At 38.6% G+C, this 20,428-nt stretch overlaps 1 protein-coding gene across 5 annotated transcripts in view; it reads left to right on the top strand.

Annotated features, from left to right (window-relative positions):
• The window catches only part of clec16a (C-type lectin domain containing 16A), a 57,949-nt gene that overhangs the window by 27,836 nt on the left and 9,685 nt on the right, over nt 1-20,428 (top strand). For all 5 annotated transcript variants that reach the window (XR_014197213.1, XM_082136447.1, XM_082136449.1 and 2 more), the window contains 6 exons: nt 2,040-2,090; nt 2,908-3,036; nt 11,040-11,160; nt 15,900-16,051; nt 17,147-17,351; nt 18,780-18,917. Coding sequence is in view for 4 of the 5 variants with exons in the window: in XM_082136447.1 (XP_081992573.1) it covers nt 2,040-2,090; nt 2,908-3,036; nt 11,040-11,160; nt 15,900-16,051; nt 17,147-17,351; nt 18,780-18,917 (796 nt within the window). In the remaining variant the exon portion in view is untranslated. The remainder of the gene's footprint in view (nt 1-2,039; nt 2,091-2,907; nt 3,037-11,039; nt 11,161-15,899; nt 16,052-17,146; nt 17,352-18,779; nt 18,918-20,428) is intronic.

Raw genomic sequence — 20,428 nt, forward strand, 5'->3', positions numbered from 1 at the left:
TCTTGGTGGCTTATTCATATTGAGACATTTCTGTGAAAGTGAGCTACTATTAAACAGAATAGAGTACTTGGATTCCTGCAAGATTATAAAGTACACTACTAAGTTCAGCTTTTGTTTTGGCCACTCTGCCATTTGTCTCAACAGTGATAGACGTGTTTTCCAACTAATACTGCATTCTGCAGCACTTTTTCCCCCCACCTTTTTATTTTCCCCCAAGTCATTTTCACTCGTGAAATTTGAGTGGTATGGCGTGAAATGGTTTAACATACATGGGAACAGCAGACAGTTTTGCTTTCACAGTTCAAAGAAAGATCTCTTTCAGAATGCATTATGCAGACTCCACATTCCAACCGTCATCATACAAAATGTGTAATATGAGTGAGGACTGTATATAAATAATCACAGTACTGGATGTTCTGTTCTGGGATTATGGAGAGTCCCATGAGGGCCTTTGTTTTAGTATCTCATCTGTGTTTCTAGCGTGTGCTCATAATGGATCAGAGTGTTCCAGCTCTTCCAAGAAACCTGCCAGACATGTTCAGTAGGAGTCAGGAGTTTGGACACACCTGCTGTTTCTTTAGCATTTCGATTGTCCAAACTACAGCATAATAGTGAGGTCAAAACTATAAAATAACAAAAGTGAAAGCATGAAAATTATGCAGTGGCCATAAATGACTTGTACTGTTTATGTAAAAGAGTCTGACTGTTCTGAATAATTTATCTCGTGCTCATTATCTTTTTAAGTTTTTATCTTTATTTCCTGTAGTCCCTCCCCTACCCTTTTCATGGAACTGAACATTCACACTGATTCATGTTTACAATAGATCTCTTGATAGTACCAGATCAGATGGTAAAACAAGTCTAATAATAACATTAAATCATTCATTTTCTTTTAATGAATTTGATATAATACTATAGTTATCCTAGAATAAGAAACATTTGTTTATGCAAGTTAAAATGGTCAAGGATGAGGGTTAATGTTACTTAAGAGTTTCATTTGTATTTTAACTTGCAAGTAATGTTTATATTTCCCATTCCATGAGTGACAGTGGGATCTATTTATTTATTTATTTATATTTCTTAATATACACTACTGTTCAAATATTTGGGGTTAGTAAGATTTTTTTTAAAATGTTTTGCAAGAACTCTCTTATATGCTTTTCAAGGCTGTATTTATTTGAACACAAATACAGTAAAAACAATAATATTTTAAAATATAATTATAATTTTCTATTGCAGTATATTAAAGGGGCTATATGTAGAATTCAGAAACCCTTGTTATTAGCGACACTGGTGGCTGTTAAGTGAACTACAGCCAGGAACTTATTGCTCTTGCTCACACTTGTGCAAACGCAATGAGTCATGCCCTGATATACTCACGGCGAAGTTAATTATTTCCTTAGAAGTAAAAAGTTGGAAATACCTTTGCAATGATATACTGTTAACGAACATCCAGGCGCCATCCACTCTGCTGAGAGCGATGTATAGATGAATATAAATATGTGCTGCGCGCTTTCCTTGATAACAACAACAAAAATAACAGCGGTGAGAAAATAGCGGTTAAGAAAGCATCTGATCATAGTGATGTCGATATGTTTACACAAGCTCTGCAATTCACTGGCATCATGTTGACAGATGAGGTCATTAAAATTACACTGTTATGACAGTTTGAATATACATTATGTTTGAGACTATAGACTATATAGATCTGGCTATGTGAGACTACAGTTTGAATTAATCCCTTTTCTTTGCATGACACAATGACATTACAGTACAGAGTAGCTCTTTCGGCATTATCCTGAACACTGTATAAGTCAGATCCTTTGGATTTCTTCATATAAAAAACAGTTTACAGGCCTTCATAGGCAACCTAGGAAGTCAGGTAATGTCTTGTTTTTAAAGTTTTGTTACAAGCTTATCACACAAATTTCACAAGTATACATTTATTTAGAAAAAAATATTACTGACCCCAATCATTTGAAAGGTAGTATTGATTTTTATTATGGCAATTTTTCCCACTAATGTTCCTCTTCCTGCAGGGGGAGGAGATCTTCCTGGACATGTTTGAGGATGAGTACAGGAGCATGATGGTAAGCAGCCTTACTAATAAACGCATAAACTTTTTATTATTTGCTATTTCACTCTTATTGTCTGTAATAACCTGATGATACAGCAACACATCCTGCTTCTGATGTGAGAGGAAACCTTTATCTATTAGACATTTACTGGATAAGGAGTGGCTACTACATCCTACGTTTATACTGCTTCCTCTTACAAAAAATGTTTTTCCTGGTTTTTCCTGGTTCCTTTAAGGAAATTTGTTTAAAAAAAGAATTAGCTCACCTAATATGATATTGTAATTTGCTCATTTCCTTCCATGGAACACAAAAGAATAAATAAATAAATAAAATGTCGTTGGTTGCTCATTTTCCTGCAGTTAAAATTATGTAGGATAATAACATCATCTTTTACCGTAAAAGCCCCACAAACATGCCATAAAATTCCTCCTTATGATGTCCTCTATATTATGTATTGAGACCATATGGACCATGAAATGGTATGGATTTAAGTCATATGGTCAACTTTTATGATACTTGTAATTAAATTTTATAGCTTGACATTATAGTCATCATTCACTGTCATATTGAAAATAGTAGCCAGGATATTCTTTTAAAATTTGCCTTTTGTGTTTCATAGAAAAAAGGTTTGCAATGGAAGTTAGTTTTAAATGTTTTGAAAAATAACTGTCATGTTCACACTGAACCAACAAACCCCCCAACCCCCCCAATCCTCAAAACTCAAAAACCACTTGAATTTGTTGTTTGTTTGTTGGTCTAGTATCAATTAGCCCATTGAGTGATTCATGTTTTTGCTCTTGTTCTTTGTTTATGTGTCATCTGTATGTAGAATAAGCCCCTAAACGTGGAGTATCTTATGATGGATGCCTCCATTTTACTTCCTCCCACTGGCACCCCCCTTACCGGCATTGACTTTGTGAAGCGATTGCCCTGTGGAGATGTCGAGAGGACACGCAGGGTCAGTGATGAACATATATACTCATGCTGAAATGTCTGAGATTAAATTAAATGGGTGGGTCTCGTGGCCTTTTGTCAAACATTTTGGCTTCATCTAGAAACTCCCTGAACCTTTTCTCACGATCCATGAATGCATGCGTTTCTTTGCCAGTGTTTGCACCGTTTGTCTCCTGGGAAACATTCCAAAGCATTTTGGAAATGGATTTCATGTGTTTTAGAAATAAAACAATACCAGGCTTTCTGCAGGATCAACATTCATATTATGTGTGTTTGGTGATGCAGCTGTGCACATGATTGGTCAAATGCACTTCTTGGTTTAGCATGAACACAATTTAAGCCTAAAGAAATTCTTGAAATGTTTGGAAATAACTGTAGAGCTGCTTCTCAGTAAAACTCCTACAGCATTGAATAAGTACTATTAATATATGCATTAATCATTAAGTGAAGAATATAGCAGCGATTTTAAGTATTGATATTTTACATTTGTATAAATTACATTGGATTTATACATAAAAAAAACTTTAGAAAAGCTCTGTTTACTTAAAGGGTTAGTTCACCCAAAAATGAAAATTCTGTCAGTAATTACTCACCCTCATGTTGTTCCAACCCCGTAAGACTTTCGTTCATCTTCGGATCACAAATTAAGATATTTTTGATGAAATCTGAGAGCTGGTTCACTCCTTCATAGGCTTCTATGTAATCGATATCTGCCATCCCAGAAAAGTTAGTAAAGACATCGTTAAAATAGTCCAAGTGACTACAGTGGCTCAACTTTAAGTTTATCAAGTGACGAGAATACTTTTTGTGCACAAAAATAACGACTTTATTCAACTATTGATTTTCTTCTGTGTGGGCCTCTGAGTAAGTTAACGTAGTACGTCAGAACGTAGTGGGCTGTGCGATATGGCCTAAAAAAAATCCCAGATTTTTTTCTCAACATTTTTTTTTATTTACTTTTCTTTTTTTTTTTTTTTCTTAAAATCAATCTGCAGATGACAAAGAAATTGTTCAAAACAAGTTTTAACTTTATTTTGTTTTGATTTTCCCTTCTGAGATTTGATCTGGATTTCCCCCTTGGGGCTAAAGTGCAATCAGAAACAACAAGCCAAAAAGACAAGATGGCAGGCCCTGCCTTTGTAAACAGTGAAAATGAAACATAACATAACGTAACAGCCCAAAATGGGTGGATTGGGATTGGGGGGATGTAAAAACAATTTTTTTTATCAAAACATTTGGTAACTAAACAGAATTTTATTAAGTTTGGTGACAACACAATGTTTACATGGTACACTGACTGGTATGCTACTGTTTTTATTATTGCTTGACACAAATTAAACAATTTCAATTCTTGTGATTTTGATTCTGATCTTGATTCAATATCGATTCCTTTGGATAAATATTAGGTACAGTAGATGCATGTTCATTTTTCTATAAAAAAAAAGAAAAATCTCACCTAATGCTGTAAACCCTGTCTGCTGGTATTATTATTAAAAGTTAAAAATAACATCTCAAATTAAATATAATGCGTTTTTTTATAATAACAACGTTATAATATTTTAATGATATAGGTAAAAATGAGGGCTGGGAATCGATTAAAAAAGATTAACTAATTAATAGCACAATTTGCTGTAATTAATTACAATTAATTGCATTTGCCCCAAGCTTGTAATCATCAATATTTAAACTTAGAATCACCTAATTTAATTAAACAACACAGGAAAAAAAAGGAACAGAAAATAGCCCTATATTAAAATAATATTAAACATCAAAATATTTATTTTCAAATGATCAAATTTTCAAATTATTATTTTTCAATTTAACAGATTTTTTTTTATTTTTTTTTTTTACTAATTATCAAAATAAAATATAGTCCTACAAAGCTATTATTACCAGAGCATGTGATCAGAGCAGGTCATTTTACCATTGTTGCCCAGCATGACTATACCAGCTCAGTAGGGCTATTGCAAACAGAAGTCTACTACAGAGAAATTTCACGTTATTTGAGCGGACTTTGCTTTTCCAGTGCGTGATCAGTACATGATTGGAGCGTTTGGGCCATGAACGACAGAGCAGAACACGCAGCGCAAACACGGAGCAGAACACTGAGCAGAGAGCGCAGCGCGCTGACACACACACACACACACACACACAGAATGGAGAGCGCGGCTCACACACGGAGCGGAAAAAACCCGCTCATGAAACCTGATTGCAGAACACGGATGGGCAGCATATATTCGGCTTATATTTTCGGCCCTTTTTCTCTTTCTCTTTCTCTTTTTTCCCCTCCCAGAGGGGAGCGTCGGCAGATGGTAAAGAAAAATACGATTTTCATTCAAACAAGTCGACGTAAAATACACATTCGAGTTAATCGATAAAATCGATTTATCGCCCAGCCCTAGAACATAGTCTCACTATTGGCTGTCACTAGTCGTGTGTGATGCGTGTGATGCTGGCCAATAGTGAGCTCACTCAGAGGCCCACACAGAAGAAATTGAATAGTTGAATAAAGTGAAAACAAGATGGACCGCTTTTCTGCCTCAGTGCACCACGCTGCTTATAAATCCTCGGCCTTGGCTGTCAGGGCCCTTAATGTCTCTTCCCTTCTCTCTGCTTACCAGGCAGAGATTCTGGAGGATTTAGGGCAACAGTTGGACAAAATAACCCCCTCACCAACTCTGTGGAAGGTGGTTCTAACTGTTAATGACCTCGTCCTCCGTAATGCCCGTCAGGGCCTCCAAGCCTGCGGGCGCTCCATGGCATTTTCTGTTGTGGGAAAACAGAGTGTGCGCTCTGGCTTAACCTGTCGCGTCTCCCTGACAGTGAGAAGAGGCGCATTGCAGGCGCTCCGGTAGAGCCCGGCCGGGCTCTCTTTGGCCCCGCCGTCGCATTGATGCAAGCAACGATGCGACGACAAGGAGGATGAGGCCTTCAAGTTATGACGTCCCAGCAAGGCGGCCCCACGCCAGATGCCCCCTGCGCGTTTGCCTAGCCCTCCTGCTGCCCCAGAGCCCCTGTCCAAAAGACGGAGGGTCTTTCATGGAGGGTCTTTTTCGGGGAAGGTCGAAAGCATCCGAAGACATTGTGAGCTGACTGGATGACACTTTCCGTGAAGGTCTGCCAGTCGTTGACCTTGTCGGTAGCCAGGTTATCAAAGGTGCGGTGGATGGCGCAACTGAAGTCTGTGGCGATGTTTGGATCACTGAGTAGGGAGGAGTCCAGGCGAGGCTGAGTCTTGGTGTGCTGGTTGGCTCGCAGCTTTAACTTGAGCTGGGCCACCAGCAGGCGATGGTCTGTGTTGCCAAGCTCTGCTCCTCGGTACACACGGCAGTTGGTGACAAACGGCTTCCAGTGTCGAGAGATGAGGATATGGTCCAGCGCTTTCCTGGTTCTGCCATCTGGGCTGTACCATGTCCAGTGATGGATAAGCTTCCGGGGAAACCAGGTATCAGCAATGCAGAGGTTGTTGTGGTGGCAGAGTAGGAGAAGGCGGTTAACGTTGTCGTTTGTGGACCTGTCAGCAAAGGTTGTGCCGACAGGTGAGCCTGTGGACCGATCACTGCTAGTGATCAGCAGAGTGGCGTTGGCATCGGTGAGGATGATGGTGATGTCGTGTGGTGAGGCTTGGCCAACAGCCTGATGGAGTTGGTCAAAAAAGGCATCCTTCGCATCCTCATCAGCGACATCGGTGGGGGCAAAAGCAACGATTACTGTCATCTTGCCGTGTTGGTGGAGAAAGCGGGCTGACAGTAATCTGTCGCTCAGGGGTGTCCAGCTGATGAGGGACTTGCGGAGGGCCTTTGGGATGGCAAGTGCCACGCCATAAAGGCCTGTCCGTCTCTCGGGGCCACTCCAGAAATAGCAATGGTCGCCTGCTGTTGTTTCGCCATTGCCGTGCCATCGAACTTCACAGAGCCCTGCCAAGGAGATGTTATAGCGGCAGAGCTCTCGTGGAGTTGACGCAGAAGCATAATGAAGCCTTAACAGTGACGCTTGCCTGCTCAGCGGCTTTGCGTCACTGGAAGAGTGTGGACTTTTACGCACAGGGAACCCCTCTGGGGACGGTTATAATGCGGAAAGTTGTGACGACAGATGCGTCCTTAACAGGCTGGGGTGCCACCCAGGATGGCAGAATGGTTTGTGGCCGAGCAAACTACGTTCAGCGCACATAAATTATTTAGAGCTTTTGACCATCTGGAAAGCTCTAAATAATTTTCTGCCTCGCCTGCAGGGACATCATGTGTTTGTACGCTGCGACAATACCACGGCAGTGGCTTACATCATTCGTCAGGGCGGCATGATAACGCCTTGCGCAAAAACTACCATTGTCCTATATTCTTCTCACTAAAGGACATGGACGCGCCCCTCGGGGTAGATGCACTGGCCCACCCATTGCCCAAAGTGCTGCTGTATGTGTTTCCTCACCTGTGCCTGATAATTCCCACACTGGCAGGGTGAGAGAACAGGGCCTGTCTCTCATTCTGAAAGCACCCAGGTGGCCCAAAGCACCATGGCTGGCGGATATAGTCCCTCTGTTATATGCCCAGCCGTGGCGCCTCCCCCTCCGTACAGACCTATTGTCCCAAGCAAACAGGGTGGCTCATCACCCACACCCGGACAGGGTGGCTCTCTGGGCCTGGCCCGTGAGAGGATGAATCTAAGCGCACTGGGGCTTTCGTCGTGTGTGATTGCTACTATTCAGAATGCCAGGGCCGTTTCTACACGGTCCTTATATGGTTGTAAGTGGCAAGTGTTTGAAGGGTGGTGTGATGGGCGTGGTCTCACATCATATCAGTGCTCAGTTCCTGATATTTTGTGTTTCCTTCAAAACCTCATGGAAAAAGTCTTGCGGTCTTTTTCCTCAATTAAGGTATTTCAGGGCTCAACAGTCGGGCAGCACCCTCTAATCCGAAGATTTATGAAGGGTGCCCGTCGCTCTTTGCCAGTCATCAGGAGAACTGTTCCTGAATTGGACCTCTCCATGGTGCTGGAGGCTCGGTCTCAATATCCTTTTGAGCCTCTGGGAAGTATTTCCCTAAAGCTGCTGTCTTTCAAGACGGCTTTGCTCTTGGCCTTGGCGTCAGCTTAACGTGTCAGTGAGCTACATGCGCACTCAGTTCATTCCTCATGCACTAAATTCTCTCTTAGTGGAGATAAGGTTTCCCTTAAGCCTAATCCAGCTTTCATGCCTAAATGCTTGTGTTAGAGCTGTCCGCTTTTCACCCTCCACCTTTTTCCTCCACGGAGGATCAGAGGCTGAATGCTCTGTGTCCTGTCCGTGCCTTACAGACATGTATGGCCAGGACCAGTGCTTTCCGGAAGAGTGACCAGCTCTACTTCATGAGCGCCTCCTCACAGAGGGAGTCCCATATCTAAGCAACGCCTCTCACATTGGCTTATGCTATAGCTTTGGCATATGAATCACAGGGAGTGCAGCCCCCAGGGGACATCAGAGCTCATTCCACAAGGGGCTTAGGGGCTCTTGGACTTTAAGGGAGTGTCACTGCAGGACATGCTCTGCTGCCAGTTGGGCATCTCCTCATACCTTTGTGCATTACTACCGGCTGGATGTCCACCAGAATCTCAGTTAGCACATTCTGTTTTAGGGGTAGGGGTCATCTTAGCCCTTCTCTGCGACTCCCCTTTTTCTTTTCCAATTACACATTGGAAGTAAAAGAACAGGGGGTGAATGGGCCGGCAGGCCATGCACATTCCTGTCACCCAGCATGCATTTACATTCCTTCATGGGTATGTATATATATATGCGCCCTCGCAGCTGGAGTGAAATACACTGTCCACACCCGAAAAAAGTAAGCTCGCCACAATATGGAGTTCTTCGGCTTCAAAGAAAACTGCACCTTAAAGGGGGTCGCACACCGGACGAGAAGCGCAGCGCCACGTCTTTAAAATTCTAACACATTATTCTCTATGAGTGTACACACACCGGCGGCGGTGCCATTCGGCTCTGTCCGCGGCGCCCAGACACGTAAATTACCGCGACACAGAGCGACATTTACAACGTGTTATTTTAAATTTACATTATATTTGTCTCAAATCATCGTAAATGACTTCACCCTGTGCTGCAATATACATTTAATTTTACATCCATTTACAGAAATCATCTGCTTGAATGAAAATTGCTGATGTTATCGGATTTTCAGGTGATATTCTCAATTCATTCAGTTAACGGATGCTCTGAGGTAAAGTGTTCAGATCACAGACTCAGCAACTATTGTATTTAATTGTACAGTACAATCATAACATAGTACAGACATTATCTTAATTTCATAATGTCCTTAAAACATAAGAATATTGCTGGCCGGTGTGCGATACCTCGAGTTGTTCTACACACGACGCGGCGCTTCAGAATGTGTAGCTATCAACCTTTTTACCATACCCGTACCCGTCTCCGTCAGGATTGCAGGTTCATGATTATGGGACGTGTCAGGCACCGCCTCCCTGGGGCGACCGTCCTTCTCTGGCTTACAGAACCTCACTGTGAGTGTATTGGGCAATCGGGGAGCTGTCCATGTCTCTCCCATAGCTGGATCTCGAACATGAAAATTTTCATTTTTGGGTGAACTAACCCTTTAAATGAAGAACATGTTTTACTGTTGTTTTTCCCCTTAATATTTAACTTTCTACATAATGCAGTGTGTTCAATATTATATGAGTTTTGAAAGTGGCACCAAGAGTTGTAAAATTTCACAGGTATCGATACTGAAACTTTGATATCATGACAACACTAGGTAATGTCACAGTAAAACAGTTGAAATTTGGATATGGAAGTGTTCTTTGTTTGGGATACATTGATGATATTAAAATATTTGAGATGTATCTTATATTTGCATAATATTTCAAAGTATATTTTAAAAGAATTCTTGTTGCTCATGTAGGACATAAATTCCAGGAAGACTCAAATCATGATTTTGCAAGGATGATTCCGATTGCTGATTTATTCTTTTTTTCTACAAGAAATTAGAGGCAACCACTGCATTTTAATCACGATTCAAACAATGATGCTACGCACATGTAGCATGAGCAGTTGATTTCATTTAAATTAGATTGGATAATTTTTAAGAATTAAAGCAAAAAAAGAATGGTCTGATTTTAGCATGTAAAATCATGCTACTTAAATTGCATTTTCATTCATGAATGAAAATGCTAATTCACTCTTTGATAGTAGGTGTCACTTATGGTACACATAGCAGCACTGCACTTATAAACACTACTTTAACCATTTCCCCGTCATTGACGGAAATTTCCGTAATTTATGAGACAACACTTCCCAGCTATTGACAGAAATTTCTGGCTTTCAGTGTTTTCACTGTTATACGGTAGTGGGCGCTATTTGACATCTTCCGAAAGAGTATTAAATCTCTTGATCAGAACACAGGTGAAGAAGAAGCAGAAACAAGTGATAGCATATGTAAGCAGATGCATATGTAAAGTAACGCAATCATCAACATTTAAACAGCATATAAATCAAAACTGCCTAATGTTACAGAGTGAAATGTTGACCCAAGGTGTTGATGGACTTGGTTCTACTCTACTTGATCTTGATCATCATTCTGAATTCGATACAGACCTAGTCTTTGACAAACGATTTTCTCAGCTTTTTGTTCAAAATGTTGCTTTTTTTTTTACCTACCCACATTCAAGTGTTGCTAAAAAAAAATGCGTAAAGCTAGAATAAAACGTTAATTTTTTTTGTCGTTTAAAATCAGAGGGGCTGTTCTTTCTTTTAAAATATTTCATGTTCAGATATTCATACAACAAAATATTCTGGGGGCCATGAAACTTTTGTGAAAATGATCAAAAAACCCTGGTGGTGGCTGGAAATAAAAATATAAAAAAAGCTTCGCGAACAGTGAGCTTGCTGTGCCTGGTACAGAATTTTCTCTCCTTGTTGCTTCCATCTTCAGCGTGTCCCCATCTCTGGCCTGTGTTAACGTCCCTTTTATTAATTGCTATAGCATCTTTAATTGTTTTTGTGTGTCCCTGCAGGCTATCCGTGTGTTCTTCATGCTGCGCTCCCTGTCCCTACAGCTGCAGGGTGAACCAGAAACTCAACTTCCTCTCACCCGACCGGAGGATCTCATCAAGACTGACGATGTGCTTGACCTCAGTAAGGCAGAATCACAGAAACCTACAAATGAGTCTGTCTTGCAAATCTAATGTGTTTCTGTTTTCAGAGCTCAACTGGAAGGATTTTTCTTCTATTAATTCAGATTTTTATTGGCCCTGCCCAAAAATTTTTTTACTTGCCAAACAGCAATACAAATATTTTCTTTCTTAGCATTTATGCAATATCATAATCTGCTTTTGGGATTTATAGCTGAAATCTAATAAATCCTACCTCACTTATAACATCCTGTCTTAGCTTTAAGTTCCTGTCTTAACACCACCAATTTTCATGTTAATCTTTGCGATAGCTTGATAACTAACTTCCACAGCTGTGTGATTCACATAAACTGAATTGTGTGCCAACTCATTTTTCAGTGGTATCAGATAAAGTGCAGTTAGATAAAGATAAAATGGCAGCCCTTTGCTTGATTCTTTTAATAGAAAAAGAACATGAAGTCGATATATTTCTTGTGAACTGTGACCATCTTCTTGGTTTTGAGTTCCATGTTATGACCTTCCTCGTTGTATCTCACACTCAGTCACAGTGTTTACCACACATGAAATCACACTCGTCGCCTATGCACCTCTTTCATGCAATGCAATCTGTGGGTTTGTACTGTTAACCGATTCTCATTTCACTCCTGATGTGTTGCATGGAAGCCCCTTGTCTCAGCTCCTCTAGCTCAGTTCTTCTGTCCAGGTGTCCTGGTTAACTCAGGCCCTCTCACTTTGACAGGTAAGAGGGGGTGTGTGCAAGCTAACTGACTCAGACCTTCCACTGTTACCTAGGCCTTTGCTAGAGCTGGTGCAGCCGTTGTGGGCAGCAGCCTTGAGCTCTTCCAGTATATCTCATGTCTAACAGTAAGGCTGCTTGAGAAGCACCTACAGGCTGGGTCAGAGAGTGGGCAGAATGGGCCCTGGAAGTGTGAGCAGGTGGGAGGAAGCTCAGATTTGGCTGCCAAATCAACCCACTACAGCTTCCTGTCTCACAGCCGTTTGCGCATAAAAGGGTTAATGCACAAGCCGTGACATCTGGATAACTGTTTGCGTTGTAGGTTTGAACCTGTTGATTCACTAGAATTCACAAATGTGGTAGAGCAATATTCATTTCAAAGAGAATATTGGTCAAAGAAGGTCAAAGAGATGATCATTTTAAGTCTGGCATTGAACTTGGTTATTTAAGTACAGTGTGGTCCAAATGTCATGAGATCACATTGAAAATCGGGGATTCAAAATCTAAAATTTAAATGTGCAATGAATAAAGTTCTTTGTTTTGAAAATGTCAAAATCCAAAAAATGAATAACTTTGATTCAGATGAATTTGTGAACTATTTCTTTGTTTTGAACGTTTCAAAATCCTAAAAACAAATCATTTGAATCTAATGAATCATTCAGACGGAAGTTGTGAACCATTTCTGTGTTTTGAAATATTTTAAATGCTCAAAATGAATCATTTTGATTTAAAAGGAATTCAGTGAATCATTCAGAAAAAATGGTAAACCATTTCTTTGTTCAAAATCCTAGAAACCTTAAATAAGAAATATTTAAGATTTTGCACTCCCATTTGTAGGTCACTAATCATCAAATTTGTGACAATAAATTTGGATCATTCTCAAATCATTGAGGATTCTTAAATCCTGCTGGATAACATTTTATACAAATCTTTAGAGTTCATGCAGCATTTTCTCTAGTGGTTTCAAACTTTTGGACCCCCACTGTATGTCTATAAAGCATTTTACCTCATAAAATCATCTCTAATTTTCCTATCTGGAAAATCTCTTGTACAGCCCCTACTTAACAGTAACTGCTGTTTATAGCTGGCATGTCTTGCAACCTCATGATTTGTGATAACATTGGCCTTTTGATGTCCTTTTCAATGTGAATCCTGGAATAGCTCATCAGTGAGTGGATGAGATGGTCAGACAGATTGGTAGACAGATCAGAGACAGTCAGACAGATAGACAGACAGATCGACCTGAGAAACTGACATGCTACTGATCTGTGTTATTTTTAGATGTGCAGGAAATGATGCATACATGCAACACCATAGAAGCATCACAGCACATTGTGTGAACTTGCATGAATCCTTGCTGAATATTTTCCACTCTTTGCTGTCAGTTTTTTTTTGTAACACATTAACTGAAAGACCTACAACCACATGTTCTTTTTTGTTCTTCTTGCTTCCTTTTTTGCATGCATACACATAATGATTAATTCACATGACATGTGAACACTTTCTGTGGAAGTTCTCAGAAAAAATGTCACACCTTAAGTCACATGGTACTTTTGCATGTAACACCTCACCCCCACTTTGGTTGAGAGCAGATATCTTTTCTATTAATGGGATATTAATAAAATACACATGCACATTACATTTTCTCTTGAAGTTAAACAGGATGTAACTGTCCTGAGTCTATTGATGATTTCAGTTGGTGGTCTGGATGGTCTGATTTGGTTACTCATATACATACGGGGTTAAAGTGAGTTTGCTCTGCAGTAACTACAATTATCCTGTGTTTAAGATTATTTTCTAATTTTCTAGATTATTTGGGGCCATTCACATGGAACATGGTTTTTCATTCCACTGCACTACTTTTCCATTGTTTTTCAATGTAAAAACACACACTAGATGGACATGTTTGACTGTTGCGCTTGCATCTCGCGTATTGTGCTGCATTGTGTGCAGGACACAGCGTTCTAACAAAACGGCGCTCAAGTTAAAAATTCGACTTTTAAAATACACATCTCGAGACCTTGTATTTTTCCCAAATTCCACTGCCCACGTCTCATGTTTTTCTAAAGCAAAAATATGTTCTGTGTGAATGTCCCCTTAATATTTGACTTTTACATCATGATTCATGAAAGACCTAGAAATATCAGGTAATGTTAATATGGCGGGCAAAGATATCAGAAAAGTGGACATACTGTAAATGTTTTGTTATAATTTGGCCTAAAAAAAATACCTTTTTCAGATATACACTGCAGATTTAACATTGATAATAATTATAATCTTTCTTGAGCAGCAAATCAGCATATTAGAAAGATTTCTGAAGGATCATGTGACACTGAAGACTGGAATATTTTAAATTGTAAAATTAGTTATTTTAAATTGTAATAATATTTCACAATATTACTGTTTTTTTTTATTTTTATTCAAATAAATGCAGCCTTGGTGAGCATAAGAGACTTCTTAAAAAAAAAAATATATATATATATATATATTTAATGTACCAATCCCAAACTTTTGAACTGTAGTGTGTATATATATATATAGCACTGGTGCAAATATTTGGTTTGTTAGGAAATTGTTATTTTTATAATATTATTTTCAATTAATCCGTAAAATCAAATTGATCTGAATGATTCTTCAGATTTGTTTAATCAAAATGATTTTTACAATAGTAATCACAATTATCAACTATTAATAATCAACATTAAAAAAAAATCTTTGAAGACATCTTAAAAGTATCAGAAGAGTCAATAAATGTACAGAATGTAGAAGATATCATGGTTATGTTTTGCTTTAACTTATTTTGTTGGCTTTATTGCCTCGTGATATCAATTAGTGAGGGGATTCTTTTGATAAAGGTCATTTTAATGGATTGGTCAAACTGGTTCCCAAATGTTTCTGAATGATTCATTAGATTTGCTCAAAATGTATTTAGTTTTTTTATGAAGTCACCCAGTTTCCACATAATAAGCATGTCATTTATAAGCTCTGAAGCTCATGCTCTTTGTTCGGTCTCCTATTTTAAAATACAATTTTTTAATGAATCAACCAACATTTTTGACTACCGGTGAAGTGCATCCCGAGTTCCCTTAAGGATACGAGATTCCATAGAGCTGGTATGCATTATGGTATTTGTGGCTTTAAAAATGCAGAACTACTGAGCCTCAGCTGTCTGATTAACAAGTCAAACTGTAACTACATGGAAGTGGGTATTCCTTGGAATAACAGCAGATAATTTTCCCCAGCGGCAACATAATTCTTTGTCATCACAGTTGGCTATGGGTTAAAAGGAAGAGCAGCCCTTACTCTTTCAGTTCTGAAGTAATTCCTCAACCCATCAGTGTGACTTCTAAGGAAGTGCAGAGCACAAAGAGAAACTGGTACCAAGTCATAGTACCTCAGTTGTGACGATGCTGTTTCAGTTATTAGTAGTTCAGTTGGTCTGAAACCAACTTCAAACATTCATGACCTACCTCCCTTATTTACCCCTCCCCTTCTTCCTTCACCTCCTTCTCCGCCCACCCTGTAGCTGCGATTATACTGTGTTGGTCATGACTCATTGGAGTGTTTTTGAAAACTCCCGCATGAGTGCAGTCTGATTTCATGCCAGGTCTCTTTAATATGATTAAATTCACTCAGCACTGACATTTTCTTAACATTTTGTAATAGGAAATGCATGACTATATTAAAATGTGCAAGTCCTTATGTTTTAAGCGAAATAGATTAAATGGAATTGAAATTAAATTGTAATTCTAAATTTCCTAAACATGTGATCAGAGGCTACTAATAGAATGTGGTATTGTGTGTGAGGCAGATCTGGACTTGTATATTTGGCGAAATTTTTCATCTGAGTTTGTTTTAATAGCTTGAAGTGGTTGCACAGTGTAAACTTTGACCTTTATGACTTGTCTGACTGATTTATGAAAGTTTTTTGAAGGACCCTTGGAATTAACTATCCATTATTTATTTAACCGTAAACAAAAGTGTTTTTTGTCCTTTTTCTCTTCTAGATAACAGCGATCTTATTGCTTGCATGGTAGTGAGTAAAGATGGGGTTCAAGCTCAGCGCTTCCTGGCTGTTGATGTGTACCAGATGAGTCTTGTGGAACCGGATTCAAAGCGTCTTGGCTGGGGTGTTGTCAAGTTTGCTGGCCTCCTGCAGGTCTGCTTCATTCCTACACTGCAAACATGACGCTCAAACAAAAAAAGTGCACTTTTGCCACATTCTTGTCAAGACTGTGATGTTTATGCTCAGAAGTGAAGTCCTCTGTCAGATTTTGAAGTTAATGCATGTACCAAAGGAAGGTATTTAAGGGCTCGTCTCGAAAACCAATTTAAAAAATCTCATAAATCAGTTTTTTGGCTGTTCAGAGTTGCAGAAATGCATTTATACTGCCCTGAACAAAGTGCCCCAATTTGAAAGCGAGATTCAATTCATATAATTAATGTCCAGCCAACTTAATATTTATGAGTAAAGCCTCAGAGGATTTGTAAACTACATTACAATGTAATCAACACTTTATATTAACTTTCAATAATATCATTATATATTATTTTATATGACAGATTACTAATTCAAATACATTAATTTATAATTTAATATAATATAAAATATTTTTTTAACTTGTAAAAGAATGTCATGAACTTTTTTGATTTTATGAATTAAGTAATGATACTGACATTACTTAATTTTAATATGGGGACATGAGTGTTCATAAACTATTCCAAGCAACCCATATGTATGAAATACCTTTAAACCAGCTGTTAAGCACCCTACCTTGCATAAATGTGATAATAGGCTGGGGTGAAATCAAATCAACTGTAATAATATAATGTCACTTTGTGTATCACATGATATTTTCAGTTAAAACTGATTAGTGCTTAATTTTTGAACAAAAGTAATCATAATTAGGCATTTTACAATTTGTTCTTTTTAGGAAGGCTTGGTCTTTAGTGACACCATTCAGCTTTTTGTTAGCACAACAATTATGACATTATTTATAGCTAAATAATTATTGTGAGATGAAAGGAGTGATAGCAAGTCATGTTATAGACATGTTAAGACAGTGTTATAGGAACGCCCAGAGAAAAAAAAAAAAAGCAAGTGCAAATAAGTAAAATAAAATGAACAAATAAAATGAAAACAACAAAAATACAAATTATATACTTTAAAATACTTTTTGCATTTTTAGTCTTAGAAACCAAACTTCCTGCATAAATTGATGACTCAATTTGAATCATCTACATATGTTCACAGGACATGCAGGTTTCAGGAGTAGAAGACGACAGCAGGGCTCTGAACATCATCATACACAAGCCCACGTCTAACCCTCACGCCAAGCCTGTGCCCATCCTGCAGGCTAACTTCATCTTTGCAGACCATATTCGCTGCATCATCGCCAAACAGCGACTAGCCAAGGGCCGTATCCAGGCCAGGCGCATGAAAATGCAGAGGATTGCAGGTCAGGCCTTGTCTGCTTTTTAACTGTAAACTGCCTTGAAGACAAAGCCATAAACTATTTTTTTACAGCAGCTCGTATCTGTTTATAAATTATACTTTCTCAGACCTCCCAGCTGTTGTGCAACAACACAACAGCTGGGACTTTAGTTATACTTTAACAGGCCTGAATAACATTTCAAATGAATGGATGCCAGGTGCTTTACAGTGAATTGTACCAATTTCCAGAGACAAGGAATTTCCTTTTATCTTGGATTTTTTACCTTTAATGCTTGTTTTAATTTGTAGCTGGAGAAAAATCTGTTAATCAAAAGCCGCTTTTCCACTGTCGGGCAAGTGGGAGCCAGGGCTAACAGAAGTGGATGTTAGGTCTTCACGTACAGACTTAAGACTCCACATCGATGTCTGACCAATGATTAACGATAAAAATAAAAGTTACAATGACAGTAATTTATTCATTTATGTCAGTAGTGCACCTCAATCAAACTGGTATTTATCATTATTTCACATAAAAAGAGAATACATACTTATTGCGTCGTTTATTTGTGATCACAGGAATGCAGAATACCACTCCGATAGGGCTTTTAAGTCCAAAGACTTATCAATTAAAATATCATATGTTTAATGTCACATTTCTTTACAAAGAATGTGCGTTTCTATTAGATTTCTTTTAGGATGTTTAAGCGCTGTCTTCCGTCTCACTATACTGATCCTTTCAGCCTCAGCAATAGAGGGAGTTTACCGGTGTATATGTAATTTAACACATATGCGGATGCAGAAGTCTGGTATCAGCAAATGCACAGGGAAAAGACAGATGTAATATGAAACCTAATAAATACATAATTATAATCATATATGATTTGTTCTAAAATCATATATGATATGATATGACGTTCTTAACACGTGGTCCCTGGTATTTTCATAAGTATACTGTAAGTTTATTATGACAATGATTTGCATAAGTAGGCTTTAGCATGACAGAAATATATTTCTGCCTCACACGGTGATCAGAATCCCCATCAGATCGCAATCAGAAGTTATCTCAGACACTTGCTGGTGCGTTTTGAGCTTAAACTTGAGGTTAAAGGTTAAATGTTGAGGTTAGCTGGTAGCCTATTATGATTACATGGGAAATAAGCAGCGGTGTTGACCCTCTCCTGACTCAGGTAAACCCCACCTTTGTTCATAACCACTCCTCAAGCCCCAGTTGGCACGCTTTGGACCAAGGTATTCTGCGAGCCAAAAACCCTGGCCATTTGGCCCCGAGGAAGCCCACACCAGGCCCGGTCAAGCCCTAGAAGTGACAGTGGAAGGGCGACTGGCCCTGTTACGCACTAGCACGCTTTTGGCCCGACAGTGGAAACGTGGCTCATGTCTCAATCACTTCTTCTTTATTTTGCTTATGTTCTCTTTATAAACATTCATCCTCCAGCTCTATTGGACCTTCCTGTTCAGCCTTCCACAGAGGTGCTGGGCTTTAGCCAACCATCTGTTACATCATCTCTGCCTTTTCGCTTCTATGACCAGTCCAGACGCGGCCCAGCGTTCACCTCCGTAGATAAAGTTCCAGGTAAATGTGTGAACGATTATGAGGAAATCACAGAAGATTAAAGGGATAGTTATATAAAAAAAAATGTCCTGGCTCTTCCAAGCTTTATAATGGCAGTGAATGGAGGATAAGATTTTGAGCCCAAAAAAGTGCATCCATTCGTGATAAAAGTAAATCCATACGGCTCCGGGGGGATAATAAAGGCCTTCTGAAGCGATGCGTTTGTGTAAGAAAAATATCAATATTTAAAACTTAATCAACTGAAATAACTAGCTTCCGACAGATGGCCGATTGTATTCGTCTGAAAGAAGAAAGTCTTGAGGCAGAGCGAATCATGGGGTAATTTTCATTTTTGGGCGAACTATTCTTTTAAGAGGCCAGCTGTTATCCACCGGTGCATATTTTCTGTGGAAAATAATTAATACTTTAATTAAGCAAGATTGCATAAAATCGATTAAAATAGTTTCGATAGATAATAATGTAAAAGCCTTTACTATTTAAAAAAAGAATAATTCTTTTGAACTTCTATTAAGTAAAGAATCCGTTTTCAACATTGATAATAATCAGAAAAGTTTCTTGAGCACCAAATCAGATATTATTTGAATGATTTATGAAGGATCATGTGGCAGTGAAGAGTGGAGTACCATCACAGACTCCATTACATATTTATACATAAGTTTATGTATAAAGTATAAATTAAATGTAAGAGTTATTTGAACTTATAAGCTATGCTTTGGTGTATATAATTGCTGAAGTTAATTCAAAAAATTATCTTTTATTGTAGGTTTTTGAGCAAGCTGCTGCGTAATTTTAAAGGTATCAAAAATGCGTTCAGATAACTGTAATCTTTCTGGATGACATGGTTGTAGATGAGTTGTCTTAATATGAAATTTATATTTTCATAAATTTATATTTATAACAACATGGTTCCTGTTTGTTATATTTGTTAAGCTATATTTAATATGTTGTGAAACATTTACCTCCTTTGCATTTTTTGTTTCTAAAAGGGACATGCTGCTCACTCTCTTTGTGGAGATTTGCACAGAAACGTGAATAATTTTCTGAAAAATTGCACATCCTAATTTTGTTTTCCCCAGAATTTCTCTAGTGCTTCAAGTTACAGTTCTGTTTTGTCTGAGGTTTCTAGGTAACGCTTCCTCTCCGCCAGCTGTGATTTTGAGCTGTCAGTATGCAGCCCTTATTTAGACTTTTGGTTCCAGAACAGTGGGTAATTCAACAAGTGATGTGATGACTATATATATCTATATATATATTAACACCCGTCAAATGCTGGTGAAAATCCACTGTGGCGGGTAACGCATATCAACACACTAGCCAATTTGGTGGGTTATGATTCATAATTTATGTTCTATCACTTGTGCTATCAGACCCCTTCTCCTAAAAGGTGCCTCAAACATTAGAAAAGCAACACGTAAACTGTTAACGTGTGTTTACGCAAACACGTAAACACTGAGAGAAAGTTCAAAATTCTAACACATTGTTTTCTATGACCGTACGCAAACTGGTGGCAC

Source organism: Leuciscus leuciscus, assembly GCF_965113295.1.
Source record: "Leuciscus leuciscus genome assembly, chromosome: 1".
NCBI classification, from domain to species: domain Eukaryota; kingdom Metazoa; phylum Chordata; class Actinopteri; order Cypriniformes; family Leuciscidae; genus Leuciscus; species Leuciscus leuciscus.